Source organism: Mobula birostris, chromosome 12 (genome assembly GCF_030028105.1).
Source record: "Mobula birostris isolate sMobBir1 chromosome 12, sMobBir1.hap1, whole genome shotgun sequence".
NCBI lineage: Eukaryota > Metazoa > Chordata > Chondrichthyes > Myliobatiformes > Myliobatidae > Mobula > Mobula birostris.
Genome location: NC_092381.1, coordinates 101,076,053 through 101,095,841, shown reverse-complemented (window position 1 = coordinate 101,095,841; position 19,789 = coordinate 101,076,053). Strand labels below are relative to the sequence as shown.

The window sequence follows — 19,789 nt, the reverse complement described above, 5'->3', positions numbered from 1 at the left end:
GTTATGTTGCCTCCCAAGTGCCAGGGTCAGGGACATCTCAGATTGAGTCCACAGAATTCTCAGGTGAGAGGGTGATCAGCCAGAGGTTGTGTCCACGTCGGTACCAATGATATGGGTAGGAAAGTTGACAAGGCCCTGTAAAGTGAGTTCAGGGAGTTAGGAGCTAAGTTAAAGGTAAAGACTCCAGGGTTGTGATCTCAGGGTTGCTACCCATCCCACATGCTAATAAGGCCAGAAATCTGAAAATAATACAGTTTAACATGAGGCTAAAGATGTGGTGCAGGAGAGAGGCTTCAAATTATTGGATTCTATTCCAGGGAAGATGAGACCTGTACAGACGGGACGGTTTGCACCAGAACTGGAGGGGGACTAATATCCTTGTGAGAAGGTTTGCTAGTGTTACGTAGGAAGGTTTGGAAGTAGAGTTGGAAAGTTCAAAGTAGATTTATTATCAAAGTACGTATACGTCACCATATACAACCCAGAGATTAATTTTCTTGCAGGTATACTCAGTCAATCCAATGACCATAATAGATGTTTTTTTGCATCTGTATTTCTTGAGGAAACGGACACAAAGTATATAGCTGTAAGGCAAAACAGCAGTGAAGTCATGGACCATATCAAGATTACAGAGGAGGAGATGTTTGCTGTCTTAAGGCAAATTAGATTGGATAGTTCCATAGGACCTGACAAGGTTTTCCCTTGGACCCTGTGGGAGCCTCGTGCAGAAATTGCAGGGGTCCTAGGGTGGTGGGGTGGAGATACGTCTCTACCAAAGGAGATGTAGGGCGCTGCTTCCCTCCACTAGCCTGCAGATCACCTTTGAGCAAGGTGTAGCACCTGCTTAGCCCCCCCACCCCCATGATCAGGGTCACGTGAAACCATGGGAGCAGGTCGCGTAAAGTCGCTGACCAGAGATGAAGGCAAGGCAGTGGATGTTGTCTTTATGGGCTTTAGCGATCCTTTGACAAGGTCCACATGGGATGCTGGTCAAGAAGCTTCAGTGGCTTGGCATTCAAGACGAGGTAGTAAATTAGATTAGCTGTTGGCTTCACAGGAGAAGCCAGAAAGTGGTAGTAAGTAGGTGGTTGCCTCTCTGGAGGCCTGTGATAGGTGAAGTACTGCAGGGACCGGTGCTGAGTCTATTGTTATTTGTTATCTATATTAGTGATCTGGATGATAATGTGATTAACTGGGTCATCAAATTTGCGGATGACACCAAGATCGGGGGTGCAGTGGACAGTGAGGAAGACTATCAAAGCTTACAGCGGGATCTGGATCAGCGAGTAAAATGGGTTGAAAAATGACAGGTGGAATTTAATATAGACAAGTGTTGACTTTGCAAGGACAAACCAAGGTAGGACTTACATAGTGAACGGCAGGCCACTGAGGAATGCAGTAGAACAGAGGGATCTGGGAATATAGATCCATAATTCCTTGAAAGTGATATCACAGGTAGATAGGGCTATGAATGGAGCTTTTGACACATTGGCCTTCATAAATCAAAGTATTGAGTATAGAAGATGGGATGTTATGTTGAAATTGTATAAGACGTTGGTGAGGCATAATTTGGAGTATTGTGTGTGGTTCCAGTTACCTACCTATAGGAAAGATATCAATGTAATTGAAAAAGAATGCAGAAAAAAATTTACAAGGATGTTGCCAGAACTTGAGGACCTGAGATATAAGGAAAGGTTAAATAGGTAGGAGTTTATTCCCTAGAGTTAGGAGGATGAGGAGATACTTGATAAAGATATACAGAATTCAGAGAGGTATCAACAGAGTAAATACAAGCAGGCTTTTATTTTCCATTGAGATTGAGCAAGACTGGAACTAGAGTTAATGGGTTAAGGGTGAAAGATGAAATGTTTAAGGAGATTCTCCTGCCTTCTCTTCATAACCTTCAACACCCTTACTAACTGAGAACTTAACAACCACTGCTTTAAATATTCCCAATGACTTGCCTCCACAGTGTATGTGGCAGTATATTCCACAGATTCACTATCCTCTGGCTAAAGGAATTCCTCACCATCTTTGTTCTAAATTGATCCACTGATAATTCCATAGCCTCTGCACTTCACTCCAGTCCTGTCTACCTGGAAAATGGTGGCTCATATGCCAGCATGCTGTTTATCAACATAGCTTGGTGTTTAATACAAGCATACCTCAGAAGCTGATGTGCAAACTGTTCTCATTGGACTCAACACCTCCTCTGTAACTGGATCTTAAAGACCGCAATCAGTCCGTGTTGGCAGCAACATCTCTCGTACCTCCCCCTCCCCCCGCCGCAAGGGCTGTGAGCTCAGCCTGCTGCTGTTCACACTCCTGACGCGTGACTGTACCGCGAGATCCATTTCAAACTGAATTGTCGTTCACTGATGATACAACAGTTGCTGGCCTCGTCGACAATGATGATGAGACGACATACAGAGGGGAGGTAAAGCGACTGATAAAACGGTGTGAGCACAGCAATTTGAGTCCCAACAGGGACAAGACCAAAGAAGTGATTGTGAACTTTAGGGAAGTGCAGGCTGACCACTCCTCACTGTTCATAAATGGCTCCTCCATGGAGAGAGTTAGGAGCACCAAGTCTCTGGGAGTGCACATAATGGACAATCTCACTGGTCCATCGACACCACTCGTTAGCCAATAAAGCACAGCAGCGTCTGCAGCTCCAGACGACGTTGAGGTGACTGAGGAACCCCTACAACCCCCCCCCACCCCCCATTCTAACCAATTTTTACCGGAGCACCATAGAGAGTGTTCTGACCACTTCTATTACCATCTGGTACGGAAATTACAAGGCATCTAATCACAAGAGCCTACAAAGAATTGTGAGGACTGCTGAGAGGATCATTGGGGTCTCTCTTCTACCCATTAGAGATATTTATCAGATACACTATGTATGCAAAGCATTGTCCATGATCCCTCCCATCTGTCCAACAATCTCTCTGACCCCCGACCATCAGGAAGGAGGTAATGTAGCATTAGAGTAGGAACTCAAACAACAGGAATACTGCAGATGCTGGAAATTCAAGCAACACACATCAAAGTTGCTGGTGAACGGAGCAGGCCGGGCAGCATCTCTAGGAAGAGGTATAGTTAGTCCTGACGAAGGGTCTCGGCCTGAAACGTCGACTGTACCTCTTCCTAGAGATGCTGCCTGGCCTGCTGCGTTCACCAGCAACTTTGATGTGTGTTGTTAGAGTAGGAACTGTTAGGGTGGGAAACAACTTCTTCCCCCAGGCCATGAGACTACTGAACTCCCTGTCACCATAAGGTCTCATCACATATGTAGCTTTTTACTGTTTACTTTTTGACGTGTCATAAATGCACCTTATTATTTGTTAATTTATTTGTGGTAATATTACCTTTATGTTGTGTGTAAGTCTGGAGGAACACTTGTTTCCCTTGGCGATGTACATGTAGATGGTTAAATGGCAATAAACTTGAACTTGAATTAAAGGGGTATCCTTCTGTTCTGAGGCTCTGCCCTTTGGTCTTAGACTCCTTCACAATAGGTAACATTTTCTCTATGTGAGTCTCCAATATTTCATAGGTTTCAATGAGATCTCCCCTCATTCTTCTAAACTCCAGTGAGTACAGGTCTAGACCCAGTGTTGGCTGTGGAACACCACTAGTTACCAGCAGTCAACCAGAAAAAAAACTTTATTCCCATTCTTTGCCTCCTGCTGAGCAGCCAATCTTCTACCCATGGAAGTATCTTCCCTGTAATACCATGGGCTCTAACTTTTTTTCAACAGCCTCGTGTGTGGCACCTTATCAAAGGCCTTCTGAAAATTCAGGTCAACAGCATCCACTGACACCATGTAGGACCATAAGATGTAGGAGCAGATTAGGCCATTTGCCCCACCAAATCTAGTCCTGGCTGATTTATTATCCCTCTTATCCCCTCAGGGATTGAAGGGCATCTCCTGCCTTCTCTCCCATTACCTTTGATGCCCTTACAAATCAAGAACCTAACAGCCTCCACCTTAAATATATCCCATGACCTGACCTCCACAGCAATCCGTGGCAATAAATTCCACATATTCACCACACTGAGATTCATATTCTTGTGGGCATTCACAGCAGAACAAAGAAATACAACAGAAGCAAAATAAGAAGACTGACCAATAACCAATGTGCAGAATGAGACAAAGTGAAACTACAGAAAAAAAATAAGGACATGAGTTGTACAGTCCTTGAAATGTGGAGTCAGTTCAGTGCTGAGGTGAGCGAAGTTATCCATGCTGGATCAGGAGCCGGATGTTTGAAGAGTAATAATTGTCCCTTAACCCAGTGGTGGAGCCTAAGGTTCCCGTATCTCCTTCCTAATGGCAACGGTGAGAAGAGAGCATAACCTAGAAGGCGGGGGTCCTTGAGGGTCCTTGATGATGGGAGCTGCTTTCTTGTGGCCCGCTCCTTGTAGATGCACTCAGTGGTGGGGGTTGGCTTTTCCTGTGATGGACTGGGTTGTATCCACTACTTATTGTAGTACTGCCTCAACTCAGCATGGCCTGAATTACCAGAGAGTGCTCAAAGGAGTGAGTTGCTGTTGGAATGCTGAACCCTATGTAAAATTCACCACCTCGTGTCAAGCTTATCTTGGATCAGAAGTTGATTTCTGATCTTATCTTGGATCCGTGGGTGTTGATTTAAGCAGAATTTCAACTGATTCTCTGACCTTCAGAGCTAGTAGTTCTGGGAATTTGAGTCAATGCATCTTGGAAAGACACGTTCATTGGATTACATCTTGTAATGTTGAGTGGGTCTGGATTGAGAATGGAGACTCAGAGACTGAAGCGACAAACTATGTGCAGGAGGAACTCAGCAGGTCAGGCAGCATCTGTGAAGGGATAGCTGTCTTTTCAGATCAACACTATGTATCAGGATTGAGAGTGGGGAGAGGAGACAGCCAGTGTAAAGAGATGAGCAGGAAACCACAGAGGGGGAGACATAAGAAAGGACATACAGAACTCCTGTCGAAGAGAGGTGGGAAACTTATCTGAAATCGGCATCCTTTGATAAGACATTGCAGTGGAAATGTAAAATAGTTTTGTATGTTGGGTAGAACTGGGTTCCACGATGTACTTCTGACTTACATCTCCCACCAATATACACTCCACCACACATCTATAGAAGTTTGTTAAAGATTTAGATGTTATGCCAAATCTTCACAAACTTCTAAGGAAGTACAGGTGTTGTCGTGTTTTCTTTGTAATGGGACTAGCAGGCCAGGCCCAGGACAGATCCTCTGAAATGAGGAATTTAAAGTTTATGAACACTCCACCTTTAATCCCCCAATGAGCAATGGCTCATGGACTTCTGGTTTTCTCCTTCTTAAGTCAATAATCACTCCTTGGTCTTGCTGACATTGAGTAAAGGGCTGTTGTTGTGATTGTGTACTTTGGAACTTCTCTAAACTTCTCTTAAATGTTGCCCACATCCACCAGTTCCACTGGCAATTCATTCCACACACTGTCCATCCTCTGAGTAATGAAGTTTCCCTTCATGTTCCCCTTAAATATTTCACCTTTCACCCTAAAGCAATGATCTCCAGTCTAGTCCCACTCAACCTCAGTGGAAAAAGCTTGCTTCAGGTGGGATTTAATAGGAACTTGGGGACCCTTGGGTGGTTAGTATATGGAACAAGTTGCCAAAGAAACTGCTTGAATCAGACAACATTTAAAAAATGTTTAGAGGGATGTGGTACAAAGATGTGCAAATGGCCAAGGAGCTGATTATTAACCAAAGCCATTCCATCAACCAGTCCATCACGGTAAAGTCCTCCCCACCTCTGAGCACATCTACATGAAACGCTATTGCAGGAAAGCAATATTCATCATCCTGGACTCCCACCACCCACATGCTCTTTTCTCACTGCTGCCATCAGGAAGAGGTTACAGGAGCCTCAGGACTCATACCACCAGGTTCAGAAGCGATTACTACCTGTCAACCACCAGGATCTTGAACCAAAGGGGATAATTTCACTCACCTTCACTTGTCCTATCATAGAAATTTCCCACAACCAATGAACTTACTTTCAAAGACTCTTGATCTCATGTTCTCAATATTTATTGCTTATTTGTTTATCGTTATTATTTCTTCCTTTTTGTATTTGCACAGTTTGTAGTCTTTTGCACACTGGTTGAATACCCAAGTTGGTGAGTTCTTTCACTGATTCTGTTATGATTATTATTCTAAGATTTATTGAGTATGCCCACAAGAAAATGAGCTCAGGGTTGTATATGGTGACATATTTGTACTTCGATAATAAATTTACTTTGTACCTGTACTGTGAAATTTGAAATGGGTCTAGCTTAGATAGGAATCTTGATCGGCATAGACCAGTTGGGAAGAAGAGCCAATTTCCATCGACCAGTTGGGCAGGAGAGCCAGTTTCCAAAGTCGAGTTACATAAGAGTATTACAAGACGCACCCAACCACGCCAGCTTCCAGGGTTTAGATGCTCTAACTCTTCGGAGTATGGATAGCCGGTGTGGCCCCTTTAAGCATTCAGGACCATCCCATTAGTGGGCAATCATGTTTTGGGCACCAACAATTGAGTATTTAAAGAGCACCTGAACACCTCAGTGCTCGTTCTTAAGTCCAACCAGAAATATTGTATAGGGTTTTGTTTAGTGCTCATTTCTGGACCCAGTTTTATTCCATGTCTCAATCCTAGCCTCGGATACTCCAGTATTTGGGTCCAAACTCTCGTCACAGAACGACTGGAACGATGGACCCAGCAGGGTATCAGAGTCTTTCGTCCACTGTGACCAGCCACCTAGAGAAGATTTCCAGACAGAGCCTGGAGATACACGACCTCTAGGTAGTTCTTTGTCAGCTTTTGCAAGGAGGAAGCTAGATCGCTTTGGAGAGCCAGTACATCTTGCAGCTCTGGAGAGATGGTGACCCAGGCCCTTGCTGCGGCTTCCTCAGCCAATACTCATTAGTGTTTGAATGCCAGCCGTCCAGTTTCCTTTGGAACATGGAAAGGTGGCCTTCATTATCAGAAGAGCCCTGGGTTGGGCCCTGTACATTGGGAACAAAGGTCGGATGTTTGCTCAGATTTGGAGGAATTCATGACTGTCTTGAGGAAGGTGTTCCATCACCCTGCCAGAGCCTGTTGAGCCTCGGACTGTCTGATGAAAATTCCACAGGGCAGACAGTCAGCAGTCAACTTCACTATGAAGTTTCGCACCTTGACCCAAAAGAGTGGCTGGAACAGTGAGGCCTTGGCCACCCTATACTGCTATGGACTCTAAGATGAATTGAAGGATGTCCTCGCCTTAGGAGAGCCAGCAGAGGACTTAAAGGTTCTGATTGACCAATCCATTTGTTTCAATAATTGGCAGAGTGTAAGTGGGACTAAATCAAAAGATCAAAGAGAACTGGCCTAAGCCTTGTCTCAATGCATCGTAGTTCTGCCCCACCTCCACCCCGATTTCGGACCATGACCTGCCCGTCCCCCGTTCAGGACTCAGTCGAACCCATGCAGATCAGCTGCACTAGACTCTCCACGAATGGGAGGTCCTGGCAACAGAGTCAAGGCTGCTGCTATTACTGCGGGAAGTCAGGTCATCTACAGGCTGAATGCCTAAGTCTGCAACCATTGGGAGAACTAAAAAGATCGTCCAGTGTTGGGAGGACACAGATTCAGGTTTCATGCTGAAGGCAGACATCACCTGGGATAAGAATCGGTGGGTGATGAAGGCTTTTATGAACTCTGGGGCAGCGGGTAATTTCCTGGACTTAGGAACCACCCGTTAGCATGACATACCGCTGTGAGAGTTGAGCCAGTCCCTGCCTGCAACTCTCCTGGACGGACGACGGCCCGCAAGATTCTGGGCAGATCCAGCAACAGACTGTGATTTTGCTGATCATATGGAGAACGTTAGGTTTTACCATCACCAGGTTTAAGAGCACACCATCACGCTCCTGAACCAGACGGGATAATTTCACTTGCCCCATCACTGAACTATTCCCACAAACTATAGACTCCCTTTCAAGGACTCTTCATCTCATGTTATCGATATTTATTACTTATTTATTAATTATTATTATATTTTTCTTTCTTTTTGTATTTGCACAGTTTGTTATCTTGCACACTGTTGCAGCCTTTCATTGATTCCATAATAGTTATTGGATTTATTGAGTACGCCCGTAAGAAAATGAAGCATCAACTGTACTCTTTTCCATAGATGCTGCCTGGCCTGCTGAGTTCCTCCAGCATTTTGTGTGTGTTGCTCAGATTTCCAGAATCTATGGATTTTCCCTTGTTTGTGGTTGAATCTCAGAGTTGTACGTGGTGACAATATGTACTTTGATAATAAATTTACTTTGAACCTGACTGTCCATCTGCGTTTCCATTGCAGCATCATTCTCCCCCACCTGGCTTTGTGAGTGTGCTGAAACTGATGAACATTGCCTTCACCATCACCTTCACCCTTGAGTGCATCCTCAAAATCATTGCCTTTGGATTCCTGGTGAGTACCATTAGAAGAGTAACCACCATCTGGGTAAAATATAGCAACGTATAGGGTGAAGAATGGTATGCCAAGAATGGGGCCACATGACCTATGTTGCCCGAGGCTGTACCATGGGATCAGCAATGCACAAACCTCACATTAGGAAGGGCATGGAGATGAATGATGTTTTCCTCTGTCTCCACTGTGTCATTCCTGTCTTGCCAATGGTAGATAGTACAGAGCTGGGCCTATTTAACCCTTGCACAGCCTGCCCCTGGGCAGTGTGAGATGGAATAGTGCAAGGGAAGCTCCAAAACCATGAAAGTGTACTTGCTAAGAGAGGTTGGAGAGCTGTGGTGCTTTAATATGAGGAACCACTATGGATTCAGTGGGCTCCAACAATGAGACTATTTAACAGAGAACCATCCTGATCAACTGCAGCTCAGATTATCTTCTTGTGAGTCGATAGGAGCAGCAGTTACTTGTTAAAGTATTGGCTGATCAAAGAAGCATGAAACATTCTCACTTCTCATGTTTATTCCTCCCTTACAGAACTACTTCCGAGACTCGTGGAACGTATTTGATTTTGTGACTGTGGTGGGCAGCATCAGTGAGATCATTGTAACAGAATGCAATGTACGGTGCCTCAATGCCATACCACCTAGTGTGCGCGAGAGTGTGAGACTGGCACAATCGGAACATGACTGGGTGTGAGGCTATGTATGAAAGAGGATATCGTGAGAGTATCAGCTGGGAGGTTGGGAGACAGTGTGCTTGTGAGTGAGTAAAGAAAAGGGAAATTAACGAATAAGAGAGGGAATAGACTTAAGGTGGGAGGTGAATTTTTAAGGGGACTGAGATTTTCCACTCAGAGGGTGGTAAGTATATGAAACGAGTTGTCAGAGGAAGTGGTAGAGGCAGGTACAATTGCAACATTTAAGAGATATATGGACAGATAGGAAAGGTTTAGATGGATAGAAAAGGTTTGAAGGTGCTATATATAGGCCAAATGCAGGCAAATGGCACTACGTCAGGTAGATAGCTTGCTGTACATGGACAAGGTGGGGGAGAGAGAGACTGTTTCTGTGCTGTATAACTCTATGTCTGTTGATCAAGTGTGGGAGAGTATAAGAGAGAGCACAAACTGTAGTGAAAGTGAGAGAGGGCACACTCCCAAACAAGAGACTGAGGGATGAGCCTGATAGAAGTTTATGAAATTATGGGAGGCAGAGGTAGAGTAGAGAGTCAGAATCTTGTTCCCAGCGTAGAAATGTCAAATACAGGAGGGCATGCATTTAAGGTGTAAGAGGAAAACTGAACAGGCTGCCAGGATGGTGGTAGAGGCTCAAGTTTGTGGGGAATGAAGGGATATGGATCATGTACAAGCAGGGGAGATTTAGCTTAATTCGGCATTGTATTTAGCACGGGCATGATGGGCCGAGGGGCCTTGCTCCTGTGCTGTACTATTCTACATTCCAAGAGCAATCACAATCAGAACTGTATAACTAATAGAGAGGGCACAGTTGAGAATGCGATTGAATATGAGATAGGTGAGGAAATAAGTTCGAAAGTATAACAGAGGGAGCAACCATGTGTGGGAGGTATGAGGGATTGGGAGTTTTTGGGGTTCAGGGTAGAAGGGCTCTGATGGGTTGGATGAGTGAAATTGATGATGTAGGGGGCATCCTTAGAGTTCATGATAGAGCGGCTCTGAGAGTGTAGGGAGTATTCTTGAGGTGTAGTGTAGATGGGTTCCCATGGAGTGAAGGGGAAAGAAACCCTGAACGAGTAGAGGAATGTTCTTGGGGTACCACCTTGTGGAATGAGGGTGTATGATTCAGGCCTTTAGGGAAATGTACTTGTGTTGTAACAGGGTGAAGGGGAGAAGGCCTCAGATGGAGCCAAGGAGCTGGGGGTCAGTGTAGAAGCATGTGAACAGCGGGCCAGTGGCATCTCCTGTCTTTCACTGACAATTGCTGAGAATCTGGGGAATAGGAAAGGGCACAGAATGACAAGGAATATTGTAGGCAGCGCTTCCTTTTGATCTTTCCTTTTGACCTCCCCACAGCTGAAGTTCGTGAACCTGAGCTTCCTGAAGCTGTTCCGTGCTGCCCGCCTCATCAAGCTGCTTCGTCAAGGTTACACCATCCGCATCCTCCTCTGGACCTTCGTGCAGTCCTTCAAGGTAGTGATTTCTCCAAGTTTTTCCACCCACTGTACTCCCAATAGTCACCAGATCAACATATCAGAGAGAGGTAGCCCACTCCACAGACTAACAAAAATCCCTTTATTATCCCTCCAAATCTACAAGGTGTCGCAGCTCAATCTGAGGGTGATCACCTCTGTCTAACACAATGCAACCTCAGAACAATACTGGACTCTCCTCTACCCAGCTTTACACATTGTCCCTTGTTTTTAAAGCATGACTGCTCTTGTTAAGGTGCAGATACACCAGTGAAAAATTAATGCACATTTTAGATCATCATCATAGCTTGTCGCACCAGACAGCCAGCCACTCTAGTGTTGTTTGGTTGATGTTGAGCAGGTCAGTGTCAGCTAAATCAGGTGAGAGTGGACAGTTGCGCAGAACATGTTCAGTGTTTTGCAGCCTTTCGCCACACTCACAGGATTCGCTGGTCTTTAAACCCCACTTCACCATATTATCTCCCGTCCTACAAACTCAAGGTCTCGCTCTGTTGAGAGTGCACCACTTCCGTCTGTCAAGCAGTGCCCCGTTCGGTAACATTTCTGTGGGGTCTTGCGCTGTATTGTTTGGTGGGGTTCTGGCTTCTGTTTGTTGTCAGAGGGCAATCCTGTATGTTTGGGGGGATGTTCCGTGCGGTAGTTCCTCTACTATAGCAAAGCTTTTCCTCGATTTTAGGTGGTTGGAAACTGGCACATGATGATGTAGTGGGTGCCGTGGATCCGAGTTCTGTTTACCTTTTTCAATTTTTGTTGTAGTGTGTCTTCGGATCTCTGGGGGAGCAATGCCTGCAAGTCTGTAAATGATGTTAGTGGGTGTGGGGCGCAGTGTGCCCGTGATTATTCCGCAGGCTTCGTTAAGCAACGGGTCTATTTCTTCGCATGGGCTGATCTTCCTAGAATGGGGAAGTCTAGGACCAGAGGGCACAGGATCAGGATAGAAGGATGTCCATTGAGAACAGAGTTGAGGAGGAATTTACTTAGCTAGAGGGGTAAATCTGTAGAATTCATTGCCACAGATGGCTGTGCTGCCAAGTCATTGAGTGTATTTAAAGTGGAGGGTGATAGGGTCTTGATTAGTAAGGGCGCCAAAGGTAAAAGGGAGAAGGCAGGAGAATGGAGCTAAGGAACATAGTCATAGTCATACTTTATTGATCCCGGGGGAAATTGGTTAGCGTAAGCATATTAAGTTAACTATGATAGAATGGTCCAGCAGACTCAACAGGCCTAATAGTCTAATTTTGCTGCTATGTCTTATGTTCTTCAATGTTAGAGTCCATTATTAAAGATGAGGTTTCGATGTACTTGAAGACATGCATGTAAAGTAGGCTGAAGTCAGCAGAGTTTCTTAAAGGGGAAATCTTAATTGACAAATCTGTTGGAATTCTTTGAGGAAATCACAGACATGATAGATAAAGGAGGGTCAGTGGATGTGCCTACATGACTGTTTAAAAAGCCTTTGCTGAGGTGTGGCACATGAGGCTGCTAAACAAGGTAAGAGCCCATGGTATTACAAGAAAGATACTAACAAGGAGAAGATTGGCTGACTGGCAGAGGAGACAGAGTAAATGGGGTCTTTTCTGCTTGGCTGCCAGTGACATGGTGTTCCACAGGGGTTGGTATTGAGGCTGCTACTTTTCACATTACATGTTAATGATCTGGAAAACAGATTTAATGGCTTTGGAACTAAGTTTGCGGATGATACAGGGGTAGGTAGTATTGAGGAGCCGGGAGTCTGTAGAAGGATTTAGACAGATTATGAGAATGGGCAAAGAAGCTTCAGATAGAATATAGAGAAGGGAAGTGTTTGGTCATGCACTTTGGTAGAAGGAATTAGAAAATGGAGGTGCAAAGGGACTTAAGTCTGAGTGCAGGATTTTTTAAAGGTTAATTTGCAGGTTGAGTCAGTAGTAGAGCAGGCAAATGCAATGTTAGAATTAATTTTGAAGGGACTAAAATATAAAAGCAAGGATATAATACTGAGGCTTTATAGGGCATTGGTCAAATTGCATGTGGAGTATTGTCAGCAATTTTAGGCCCCTTACCTAAGAAAGGATGTACTGGCATTCAAGAGGGTACAGAAGGGGATTACCAGAATGATTCCGGGAATGAAAGGGACCTTCTGAATATTGAAAGGCCTGGATAGAGTGGGCAAACAGAGGATGTTTCCGATAGTGGTAAGGTCTAGGACCCGATAGCAAGTCTCAGAAATAAAGGACATCCCTTTAGACCAGAGATGGGGAGTAATTTCTTCAGCCACAGGTGGTGAATTTGTGAAATTCATTGCCACAGGTGGCTGTGGAGGCTAAGTAATTGGGTATATTTAAAGCAGAGGTTAATAGGTTCTTGATTAGTAGGGGTATCAAAAGTTGCAGGGAAAAGTTTCTCTGATTTGGGCTATGACCAATCAATGACAGGGATTCATTAACAAGGGCAAATAAAAATATTGCAAATACAAGTGGAGCGGCCATTCTTTTGAGTGTGCTAGTCTTTAGAGTGGCTTTGGCTCATCAGGCCTGGCGGAGGTAATGTATCTGTTACGTTACTCTTCTTTTGTTCTGTTTTGTTCATTCCTCAACTGTTAAGTCACAGCAGTTTAGTGAGAATGGCTCCAGGGGCAGTGTTTTGTAGTCTGTGTGGGATATGGGAAGTCTGGGAGATCTCCAGAGAGAACATGTTAAGGAACTGGAGCTGCAGCTCGATGATGTTCGACTCATGGGGGAGAATGAGGAGGTGGTAGACAGGAGCCACAGGGAGGAAGTCACCCCTAGGTTGCAGGAGACAAGTAACTGGGTGACTATCAGGAGAAGGAAGGCAAATACACAGCCAGTGCAGAGTATACCTGTAGGTATTCCCCTCAATAATAAGTATACAACTTTAGTTACCATTGAGGGGGACAACCTACCAGGGGGGAGTCACAGTGACGGGGTCTCAGACATAGAGTTTGGTGCTGTGCCTCAGAAGAGCAGAGAGAATAGGACTGCAGTGTTGATAGAAGATTCCTTAGTCAGAAGAATAGGGACGAGATAGAGATACCCCGATGGTGAGGGTGAGCAGCCAGAAGTCTAGGTGAATGTTGGCACCAATGACATAAGCAGACATGGTAAAGAGGTCAGGAAGAGAGATTTTAAGGAATCAGGTAGAAAGCTGAGAAACAGGACCTCCAGGGTAGTAACCTCTGGATTGCTGTCTGTGCCACGTGTCAGTGAGGGTAGGCTTAGGATGATTTGGCAGGTGAATGTGTGGCTGAGGAAATGGTGCTGGGTGCAGGGGTTCAGATTTATGGATCATTGGGATCTCTTCTGTGGAAGGTATGACCTGTACAAAAGGGACAAGTTACACCTGAACTCAAGGGTATCCAATATCTTTGCAGGCAGATTTGCTAGAGTTATTCAGGAAGGTTTAAACTAATTTGGCAAGGGGATAGGAACCAGAGTGATAGTGCTAAGGATGAGGTAGTTGGTTTACAAACACAGGCAATGTGTAGTGAGACTGCTAGTAAGGAGATGTTGATGATAGGGTAAAATTACAGTCAGTGAGATGAGTTGCAATTTAAAGGGCAGTCAAAATCGAGAAGGGTTAATACAGGACTGAAAGTGTTATATTTGAATGTGTGCAGTATGTGGAATATGGCAGATGATCTTGTAGCACAGTTACAGGTTGGCATGTATGATGTTGTAGGCATCACTGAATCATGGCTGAAAGAAGATTATAGCTGGGAGCTTAAAGTCCAGGGTACACATTGGATCAAAAGGACAGGTAGGTAGGCAGAGGGGGTGGTGTGGTTCTGTCGGTAAAAAAATGAAATCAAATTATTAAAAGAGGTGACATGAAGTCAGAAGGTGTTGAATCAGTGATGGTAGAGCTAAGGAACTGCAAGGATAAAAGGACCCTGGTGGGAGTTATATACAGATCCTCAAACAGTAATAACGATGTGGTCTACAAATTGCAATGGGATATAGAAAATGCATGCCAAAAGGGCAATATTACAATAGACATGGGGGATTTCAATATGCAGATAAATTGGGAAAATAAGGTTGTTGCTGGGTCATCAAAAGGGGAAATTTCTATAATGCCTACCAGATGGCTTTTTAGAGCACGCGAGAGGATCAGCTATTCTGGATTGGGTGTTGTGCAATGAACTAGAATTAATTAAAGAGTATAAGGAAAAAGAACCCTAAGGGGCAAGTGATCGTAATATGACCAAGTTCACCCTGAAATTTGAGAAGGAAAACCCAAAGTCAGATGTATCAGTATTACAGTGGAGTAAAGGGAATTACAGAGGCATGAGAGAGGATTTGGCCAAACTTGATTGGAAAAGAACACAGGCAGGGGTGAAGGCAGAGCAGCAATGTCGGGAATTTCTGGAAGCAATTCGGAAGGCACAGGATATAAACATCCCAAAGAGAAAGAAATATTCTCAGGGCAAGATGATGCAACCATGGCTAACAACAGAATGCAAAGCCAACATAAAAGCCAAAGAGATCCAAAATTGTTGGAAAGTTAGAGGATTGGAAAGCCTTCAAAAACCAACAGAAGGCAACTAAAGTCATAAAGAAGGAAAAGATGAATACAAAAATAGGCTGGCCAATAATATTAAAGAGCATACCAAAACTTTCTGCAGAAACATAAAGTGTAAAAGAGAGGCAAGAATGGATATCGGACCATTTGAAATCGATGCTGGAGAGGTAGTAATGGGGGACAAGGAAATGGTGGATGAACGGAATAAGTTTTTTGCATCAGTCTTCACCGTGGAAGACACTTGCAGTATGGTGGAAATTCCAGAGTGTCATAAAGAACAGAAATGTGTGAAGTTGCCATTATCCTTAATCAGTCCCTATTTATCTCAATACTTATCCTGTCCCTTGGAATAGCTTCCAGTAACCTATCCACTACTGATGTCAGGCCCACAGGCATTGATAAACCACATGTTCAAAGGTTCAAAATACATTTATTCTCAACTTTGAGATTGTCTCCTCACAAGGAAACCCAAAAACAAACCCCATATATATGAAAAAAAGACTGTCTATCACCCAATGTGTCAAGAATTTAAAAAAACACATCATGTCCATAAGAAAATAAAGGACTGAAATAATCCATAAAAGACCCAATGTTGAACACCCAATGTGCAATAAAAAAAAATGTAAAATATTGTGAGGTGTTTTAGGCCCCATATCTAAGAAATGATGTACTGGTATTGGAGAAGGTTGTGAAGGAGGTTTACAAGAATGAAAGGGTTAATGTATGAAGAATGTCTGCTGTCTTTGGGTCTGTATTCACTAGAGTTTAGAAGAATGAGAGGGCATCTGATTGAAACCTTCCAAATATTAAATGGCCTGGATAAAGTGTTCATAGAGAGAATGTTTCCAGTTTTGCAAGAGTCTAGGACCAAATGCACAGAATAAAAGGACATCCCTTTAGAACAGAGTTAAGGAGGGATTTCTTGAGCCAGAGGGTGGTCAACCTGTTGTATTCATTGCCAGAGACGGCTGTGGAGGCCACGTTATTGGGTGTATTTAAAGCGGAGGTTAATAGGTTCTTCATTAGTATCTGTGTCAAAGGTTAAAGGGAGATGGCAGGAAAATACTGAGAGGGATAATAAATCAACCATGATAGAATGGAGCAAACCTGTTGGACTAAATGGCCTAATATAGCTCTTTTATCTTACTCTTATGGTCTAAGTGGTGTGCAATGAAATTTCTGGAGCAATTCCAACAATATGGCAAGTAGGTGTCATAGTTGGAGCCTTGTAAATCTAGAAATGCAAATCTAGTCAACTGGAGGAATGGGACAGATTGAAATACTCTGACACATTGCCCAGGCTCAAGGGGCTGCATTTCCTCCTACGTTAATGTTGTTATTAATCCATAAGAAGTGTGGGTTTCTCTATGTTTTCTGAATCTTCTGCTTAGAATGATCAGCCACTTCCCACCCCATCATCCACACCAATGGTAGTATCTATGAGGTGCTGTTTCATGAAGACAATACCCATCATCAGAGTTCCCCACCGTCCAGGCCATATCATCTTCTTCTAGTTAGCATCAGGCAGAAGGTACAGAAGCCTGAAGATCCACACCACCCAGTTCAAGAACAGCTGCTTCCCTTCAACTATTCAGTTTTTGAGCCAACCTGCACAACCCTAATCACTACCTCAGTATAGGAACATGATAAGTACTTTGCACTACAATGGACATTTTTTGTGTTCTTTCATATATAATTTTGTACAAATTATATTTATATATTCTTTGTAAGTGTTGTGTCTCTGACAGTTTACTTGTGATGTCTTCTGCAAGTATGCATCTGTGCACACTTGTACTCGTGCACATGACAATATACTTGATTTTGACTTTATTGTTATCCCTAGGCTCTTCCATATGTCTGCCTCCTGATTGCAATGTTGTTCTTCATTTATGCCATAATTGGAATGCAGGTAGGCCCCTCTCTTACACAGAAAGATTCACCATATCAACAGAACAGTGTGAGTATTCTATATGCTAGCAAAATCTGTGCTTGTAATTTTTCCCTGGATTTATGTAGCTTTTTGGAAATATCGGACTGGATGACCATACCCCCATCAATCGACACAACAACTTCCACACCTTCTTCAATGCCTTGATGCTGCTGTTCCGGTGAGTCCCACTTGTAACTCCCAGTAGTGGAGATCCAACCTGAACTGATCAGTCGCTGAATGTGACTAATGTATTCCTTAGTAAATAACCCAAATTCAATATAAGATGATCCCCATTAAAGACCTCTCTGTTAGCTTTATTGGGTAGGCATAAGGAGTTATACATAGTCATTCTGTGAAAGAGTAGAACTTTCACTGTTCTGGAATTAAAGATGTGAGGCCATTTGTTGGTCAGGATTGACCATGGATGTTGTGTCCCAGCTGTCTATGTGATACGCAAGCCAGGGTACTGCGATAGGGAGAGCAAGCTGTTGCCCATGCAGCAGGCTCCCCCTCTCCAACCAAAGGAATGGCAGAGACTGATACAGTTTGGCACCAGTGACATCACAGGAATTGCAGTCAGTGTTGGACTCAACTTACAGACTCCAGCTCTGAATTTTAACTTGGGATTTACTCCCAAAGCCTTCTCCATGAGTGGGTATAACTACAAGGCAACAGAGGTTAAAGATCAGAGTTTCCTTCTCCTAGCTGAGCTGCCAACCACAGCTGATCAGCCCCATCTGCCAGAAGCAGCTGGTTTTAAGGTGCCAGTAACCCACCTTTGCCCCTTCTCCTGTCAGTAGAAATGGTTCCGCTAGGCTTAGTAGCTAAGCTACACGTGAAGGTCAGGAGGCTATTTGAGACGCACGCCATTGGGAGCATTTAATAGGTTGTGGGAGCTTACCCCCACTTCCACTCCCAGATGTAACCACCCTTGAGGAACCTTAATTAAAGAACCACTTGAAATATTTCACATAATGAAATGTGAAGTATTTACCCAGTGCGTAACACATTTAATAGTTTTAAAATTTGATTTCAACAATTTAAAAAAATCTAGCAACAAAAACTTGATCTCAGGAAGAGTGCCTGTGAAGCTGAGAGATTGTTGTAAGGTCCCAACTGCTTCACTTAGGGTTTTGAAATTATTGTAAAGTACAAATTCTTACTGGTTTCAAAAAATAGATGGCAGAGCAGACTTGAGCAGCTGAATGGTCTATCTATTCCTGCTTCATTTTCTGATGTTTCTTTAAATAAAATGATCAAAGAGTAACTCTGGAAAGGGAATGGCTGCCGACATGAAATTAAATTCTTACATTTTCAGTACTGATATCAATCGTAAATGGGCGGCAATGGGAAGTGGGGCTTGACTTGGGCTAAAGAAGCTTATCTGGTTGTAGAGGAAGTAGGCTCTGCTAGGATAGTGAATGAGTACATTGTGTGGGTCTTTGTAAGAATATGATGCTACCATATCAGAGAGCAATAGGAGTCTACCCTGATGGTCCTAGAGGGTTGAGGATCTTTCACTCATTTTGAGGGTGGTTTGGGAGGTAATAGGCTCCTTCCACTGTCACCCCTGGGTTCTACTGATCCTCTTGACTGATTGTTCAAGGACTAGGATATAAATTTAAAATTTAGGGCCAAAGGGTGGCTATGATAAAAGTGTTTACACAGCGGGGAGTTGTGATGTGCACTTCACTGTCTGCCATTTAAATCATGCAATGGGCTGAGTTAGCAACATGGAGTCAGTGGGCAAGGGACTTCAAACATAACGCACAGTGATGGTTGTAGGATTGGTCACAATAACAATAGTTTTTTGTGAATATGTAATAATGACTTAGATATAAGTGGCCAGGATATAATTTCTAAATTTTCAGATGACCTGAAACACAGAAGTGATAAACAAGGGTGATTTCAGGTAGGCTGGTGTATTGGGCAGATATGACAGATGAAATTCAATACAAGAAAGTTTGAAATAATACATTTTTCCTGAAATATGAAGGAAACCAAATGGCAGGGTTCTGGAAACTGTCCAGGAACAGAGGAATATGTGTGTTAATAATTCTGTGAGTTATTAGGCCGCAGCTGAAGTATTGTGTGCCATTCTGGTTGCAACACCATCGGAAGTATATCATTAAGATAGAGGGAGTGCAGAAATTATTCACAGAAATTTTATGAGATCTGTAGGAACTTGGACTGGAACTTTTCTCTCTGGAGCGAAGGAGGCTAGGGAGGGTGATGCACCTTTTAGAAGTGTGTAAAATCATGAGGGGAATAGATAAGGTGGGTGGTCACTGTCCTTTTTACTGAAGTAGGGGAATCCAAAACCCCCTACACTGGTTTAAGATGAGAAAGGGGACCTGATGGGCATGATTGTCACTTAGAGGGTGGTTGGGTACATGGAACGAGCTGCCAGAGGAAGTGGTAGAGGCGAGTACAACATCAATGTGCTTGTGACCAAACACATTGATGAAGGAAGAGCAGTAGATGTAGTGTATATGGATTTCAGCAAGGCATTTGATAAGGTACCCCATGCAAGGCTTATTGAGAAAGTAAGGAGGCATGGGATCCAAGGGGACATTGCTTTGTGGATCCAGAAATGGCTTGCCCACAGGAGGCAAAGAGTGGTTGTAGACGGGTCATATTCTGCATGCAGGTCAGTCACCAG

General features: G+C 43.7%; 1 protein-coding gene across 1 annotated transcript in view; it reads left to right on the top strand.

Annotated features, from left to right (window-relative positions):
• The window catches only part of LOC140206151 (probable voltage-dependent R-type calcium channel subunit alpha-1E), a 632,362-nt gene that overhangs the window by 529,882 nt on the left and 82,691 nt on the right, over window positions 1–19,789 (top strand). Inside the window, exons 32-36 of the mRNA XM_072274389.1 lie at window positions 8,382–8,492; window positions 9,027–9,110; window positions 10,543–10,659; window positions 17,041–17,106; window positions 17,214–17,305. Of these exons, the coding sequence (XP_072130490.1) occupies window positions 8,382–8,492; window positions 9,027–9,110; window positions 10,543–10,659; window positions 17,041–17,106; window positions 17,214–17,305 (470 nt within the window). The remainder of the gene's footprint in view (window positions 1–8,381; window positions 8,493–9,026; window positions 9,111–10,542; window positions 10,660–17,040; window positions 17,107–17,213; window positions 17,306–19,789) is intronic.